General features: G+C 33.8%; 1 protein-coding gene across 1 annotated transcript; it reads right to left on the bottom strand.

Annotated features, from left to right (window-relative positions):
- Positions 1 to 3,079: 3,079 nt before the first annotated feature.
- LOC140878435 (uncharacterized) lies at positions 3,080 to 3,466 on the bottom strand. The gene has a single exon (XM_073282037.1). It carries the CDS (start codon positions 3,464 to 3,466, stop codon positions 3,080 to 3,082), a length of 387 nt encoding a protein of 128 aa, XP_073138138.1.
- Positions 3,467 to 6,000: the final 2,534 nt, after the last annotated feature.

Here is a 6,000-nt window from a genome sequence, read left to right as displayed (position 1 = left end):
GCCAATTAATTTCATGAGCCTTTTTAGAGCCCTAAAATATTATTTTGAGTTTTATTATCTCAAAATTTTTAGTATTTAATTTTATATAATTTTAGGAGTCCATTTTTATTCAAAATAAGCCAAAATATTGACTTTTTAGTATTTTTAAAATTCCCTTAATTATGTATTTCGGGATTGTTAAATTTATTATCAGATTTTAATTGTTAGTTAGAGTTTTAAGTTATATATTTTGAATTTAAAAACCCTTATTTATGTATTTTAATTATCCTAAAAACCTATTTTTATTAAAATAAAAACTCTAACCTAATCTACCCCAAACCCTTAACCGATTACCCCTCTTAGCCGCCTCCCTCCCCTCCATTCATCATCTTCATCGGCTTCCCACAAGAAAGAACACCATAGCCTCGGTTTTTGAAGGTCCAAGTCGGTTGTCATCGCCCCCGTCGTCCCGGAATCGTCTCACGCTCGTTTTCTCTTCATTTTTACGGTGAAAGGCATGATCCCTTCTTTATTTCTTTGTATTATATCAGTGTATAACGGTGTGTGTGTGTATGCATTGGATTCTTTCAAGCATTTTCAGAAAAACAAGTGTGTTATGGTTTGAGGAGTTCGAATTTTCCCATTCTTATTTCATGTTCACGTTCTTTTGGGCATGGATCGGTCAAGGGCTGTTGGCTGATGGTTCTTAGGTCTGGTAGGGTCCTTAGGGTCGAGCCATGGCTGGGCTAGGGGCTGGATTGGGCTCGGCCGAACAGGTGAGGGCTGGAAGGGCAGATGGAGGCGCAGCTAGGGTTTCGAGGAAGAGGGCCACGGCTCGGTGCGTGGGGCTGCATGGGGGCTGGGACTGGGTCAGGTCAGGACCGCCCAGACGTGGGCTACATCTGGGCGGCGGCGCTCCGGCCAGGGGCGGCCGGAGCAGGCCGTGGCTGCTGCTCACGGCCGCAGCCGAGTAGAGGCTAGGGTGTCGGGTTCTAGGGTTTCTGTTGGGTCCGGGTCGGTTTTGTGGTCCGGGTCAGGTCAATAGGGTAGTGGGTCGGGTTAAGTTGGTCCGGGTTTGGGTTCGGTGGGCCGGGCTCGAGTCTTTTTATTTTTAAAATATTTTATGAATTAATGGGTTTTTGGGTCAATTAATTTGAAATAAAATTATTTGGACTCCCAAATAATTTTATTTGGGCTTTTAAAATTTAATTAAGTTAGTCCATTAATTTTATGGGCTTTTGAGCCCATAAAAGTTATTGGGCCAGTCTTTGGGCTTTTGGGCCCATTGGGCCAGTTTAAGTTGTTTTTTGGGCCTAGAATGCTTTATTGGGCTTAGAATAATTTTTATTGGGCTTAAGTATGTTATTGGGCCAGTCTCAGTGTTATTGGGCCAGTCTCAGTGTTAATGAGCCAGATTTAAGTAAATGAGCTTGAGTGTTAGGGCCAGCAGTCCAGGACCATCCATGAGAAAATTGCATGTGTCCTGATTATATATTTAATTATTTTTATGCATTGAAGTTATTTTAATATTTATATGTTAGTAAGAAATTTAAATTAAATATATATTAAGGACACACATTTTATTTAAGTGCATGCATTCATGAAATAATTTTATGCATAATTAAATGTTTAAGGTTGAGCAATAATAAAATATTTTATGTTGGAAGTTGAAGTAGTGTGACAATTTAAGGGGGATTCGTCCCCATATATGAACTATTGAAGGGCAGTTTACTGCCAATTTAAGAGGTGATTCGTCACCGCCACGTACGTTGGTTCCCACGCTGATCAGTATTTAATGTATGATTTAAGGTTACACTACGGATACAACCATGCGATGTTAGAAAATTAATTGCTCAACAATGTTTATGTACTATGTTATTTAAGTTAAGTTATGTTATGTTATGTTATGATATTTACAAGCATGTTCATTCATGTATATGTATGTATTAGTATTTAATTGTTTTAAATTATTTTAAACCCTTGTTATGTTAGCATGTTGGGCCTCTAGGCTCACTACACTGATATGGTGCAGGTGAGTACGTTGAGGATGAGGTTGTACCCACCGGAGGCGAGGATGTATGAGCGGACATGCAGTGACCCCGTGACCGTGATAGTTGTCTGTGTCACATTGCATGTTTTATTTATGTCAGCATGTTACATTTATTTTAAGTATTTTTCAGTGGTTGGGTTTTGGAATGTTACTTTTAAAATATTTTTAGTGCATGCCGTTTTTAATTATTTCCTCATGGCAGTATTTTAATTAAATGTAGACTCAGATATTTATTTTATTAAAGAATGCATTTTATTTGAGTATTTATTTATTTATTTATTTATTTTTAAATCTTTTTATTCTGTGCATATATGTATGGGCATATATGTACAACTTTTATTTAGTAAGTATAAAAAAAAAATTTCCGCATATTTATTTATTTAATAATTATAGAGTTAGGGTCGTTTCATCGGGCATTACGAAAAAAAAATTATTTATGTGCTTATCTACAATAGCTTTCGGGAATATAAATCGGTTTGCAGATACTTATAAAAAAATTATTATAACTAATTTTTAAACGGGGCAAACTTGTAGATCAATTGGTTTTATCAGTCCGCCAATTGACGGATACTCGAGTTCGAGTCCACCCCTCCCCATTTGTATAAAAAAACCAAATTTATTATCATTTTATATTTGTTCATAATTTGAATATATAACAAAATTATTTGTAAGTTGTTCACGAACGATCGAGTGAAATTGAAAAGACATTGATTCGAAACCATAACTCAGTGTAGTTGTAATTGGAATTTCAAAACGGATATGATTAGTATGTCGCTAGACAAAATAAAATCATTTACGAGGTTTTGGCTTCTTAGGATTCATGTCATGAAACTTGATCGATTCTTCCTATAGTTCTGACATTTGATAAAATCGGAGACGAATGATTTTGTATATATATTTGTTTAGATGAAGTTATTTTAAAATAATTATAATTTTTTTATTTCTAATATTTTTTTTCATCTTAATGTATTTTTGTCACGTGTCAGGACCCTGTTGCGCCATGCGGAGACCAAAATCAATCAATGTCGACTTTAAATTGACATAAAATTATCAAAATTTATTATATATCAAAATCTCAGGCCGCATGGATTCTTCAAATTCCGAGTCCATAACAACTCCATCCATAACATGGACCAAAGTGTTGCTATATTTGCCCATGCTCAAATCCACCAGCTCCGATGCCACTCCCCTTACGAACACTGTTTGATTCGAATCCTTGGTGATGTACAAACGAAATCCCGATACAGAATCGCATATCAACTCCTTCCCCACCTCCAAATCCGCAACCCGAATCCATCTGGGCACGACTAAGAACCCCAGCACTCGTGTGAGTATTGCGAATGATTGGTTTGCATTTTCTCCCATCAATCTCAAATCACGCTCCAATGCTCTCTCCGAAGGTAGAAACAGAGTGAAAGCCAAATCTTCGGGTAACATGTTGATCACTGCTTCACCCAATTCACCAAATTTTGCATCGTCGCGCTTTGAGGATCTCAATTCGGGCCAAGAAATGGTATTTTTTTGAAGTTGTGAGTTGAAGTTGAGACAAAATTTGTGCGATGATGAACAAGGAAAAACCCAATATACACAAGTATTTTACTACAATTTTCAATTTGTAAACCCCAACTTTTCTTCTTGTTCTTCTTCTCATTTCCTTGATTAATTTGTTTAAGCTTCTTGTAGTAGAATTGTGGAAAACTCCAAAAAATCAACTAATAGTTGAAGAATTCCTGACACAAACCATAGATAATCGAGAAAGACAAATGGATTGATAAAATCGCCAAAAGTAAAGTAATTGGAAACAAAGAAGTCATGCAACACAACCAAAAAAAAAATCGGAAAGAAACGGATTACACGGATGGAAGCAGAATTAGTTGGAAACAAAGCAGCTCTGCTGGCGATGGAGGCGGAAGTCGTAGAAGGAGATCCCCGTTTGATTTCGTAGAAAACTAAATAAAATCTCTCATTTTCGTACCTCTGAGCTGGTTGAGAGTGAAGATGAAGTCGGCTAGGGCAACAAATAGGTATGGTTATGTTGTAGGTTTAAAGCCCGGCCAACACCAACAAATAAAATCTCAATTAAGTCTGGCCCAACCCAAAGTGGAACGGGGCCCAGAGAAGATGTTAAAGATTTAAATCAGAGTTACCTAATAAAATTCTTCTCTAATTATGGGCAAGGATTCATGTCACAATTATCATGTTCCTGGTTGAGGTTATGCATTAACAGGGGTAGGTTTTCGGTATACCGTAACAAAAATATCGGTATAAAAAAAATTCACACCGATACCAATACCGAAATTCTGAAATTTAGGTATGAAAAAAATTCATATTGAAACCGTATAGATATCGAAAAAAAATTTGTTATACTGAAAAAATGTCAATATATCAAAAAAAATTCGGTACGGTATGTCGAAATTTCGATATTTTTGTGCTTCGTGTCCGTATTTGAAAATTTATTATGTAACCTAGTCTTAGTTTTACGAGGAATTTTAACTTGTTTATTTGTTCACATGAATTCATTGATTGATAGCTCCAACCACCTCATTCAAATAAACTATTTGTTTGTATAATCAATTATTTATTTATTTATGACATGATATTGTATCATTTCACAATTCTAAACATTTTATGATATAGATTTTGGTTTCGAAATGAATATGTTCCAAATAAATTTAAAAAGTATATGTTCCCAAATATTATATATATATATATATATATATATATATATATATATATATATATATATATATATATATATATATATATATATATCAAGAGAAAGCCCATATCCATCATTGTAAGTCACACTAATGAGAACGACAGTTTGAGAGAGTCGCGCAAAATATGCAACAATTTTTCACCAGTTAATTAATTAAACAGTGACATTGAATGTAAAAAAAAGGCATATAAAGGTACGAATTGGATTAGTTTGGCATTCCAAAATGACACCGCAAGAAAAATAATACCGAAGATCGAGTAAGAGGGGACTGATATAGAAATAAGACTTGCTTCAACGAATCAAATGGCTTCGGCACTTTTCATGCTAAAAACAATAAACTGTTTATCAAAAGGCTTCGGCACTTTTCGTTGGCGATCGTGTTGTTTAATTTCATTTTTATTGTTTTTAGCACTATCATTAAATTAAATTATCGTTTACATGAGATTGTTATATTGACAATGGCTATGAGCATAAATGGATTGATCAAAGCCAGTATTTATTATTATTATTATTATTATTATTATTATGGGCTTACCTAACATAATATTATACATTGTGTGTGTTAAAACGTGAATATTTATTATTTTTGTTGTTATATTTTTATTTCTAATAAATTTAAAATGAATACACAAAAAATAGACAAAATAATGGGTAAACAACGTTTAAAATAGAGATAGAGATTTTTTCTTTTTTTTTTTTTACCTTTTTTTTGTATTTTTTGGAAGCTATTTTAGATATTTTATTTTTGGTTTCATCTAATCAATTTTAATTTAGTTACTAAGTGGTGTTCTTCTTTAATAATAATATATAATAAGATTCTAAGATCTATGATACATATACAGAAAGCTATCAGTTTTTTGAATTCTATTGGTTGCCTAAAAAATATCAAGAGAAAGTCCAAACTCATCACTGTTGCGAGTCACTAATGAGAACGACAGTTTGAGAGAGTCGCGCAAAATATGCAACAATTTTTCGCCAGTTAATTAATTAAACAGTGACATTTACAAATTATATTTTATGGGAAAAAGACCTTCTTTGTAGCATATATGTTAGCTTTGACTTCAAAATATTGGCACCGGGGAGTTGGGGAAGATGAATCACTCCCGAAAAGGAATATATTCTTTCTTTTTTTGTTGGATTATATGTACTAGTTATCTTTTCTTAAACCAACGGCTTCATTTCTTTGTTTTTTAGTTCTTATTTTCTAATTTATAAGATTTCTTCTTTAAAAATATATTTATGATGGTTTGTT

This window comes from Henckelia pumila, chromosome 2, assembly GCF_033568475.1.
Source record: "Henckelia pumila isolate YLH828 chromosome 2, ASM3356847v2, whole genome shotgun sequence".
Taxonomy (NCBI): Eukaryota; Viridiplantae; Streptophyta; class Magnoliopsida; order Lamiales; family Gesneriaceae; genus Henckelia; species Henckelia pumila.
This window is presented reverse-complemented; position numbering and strand designations above follow the sequence as displayed.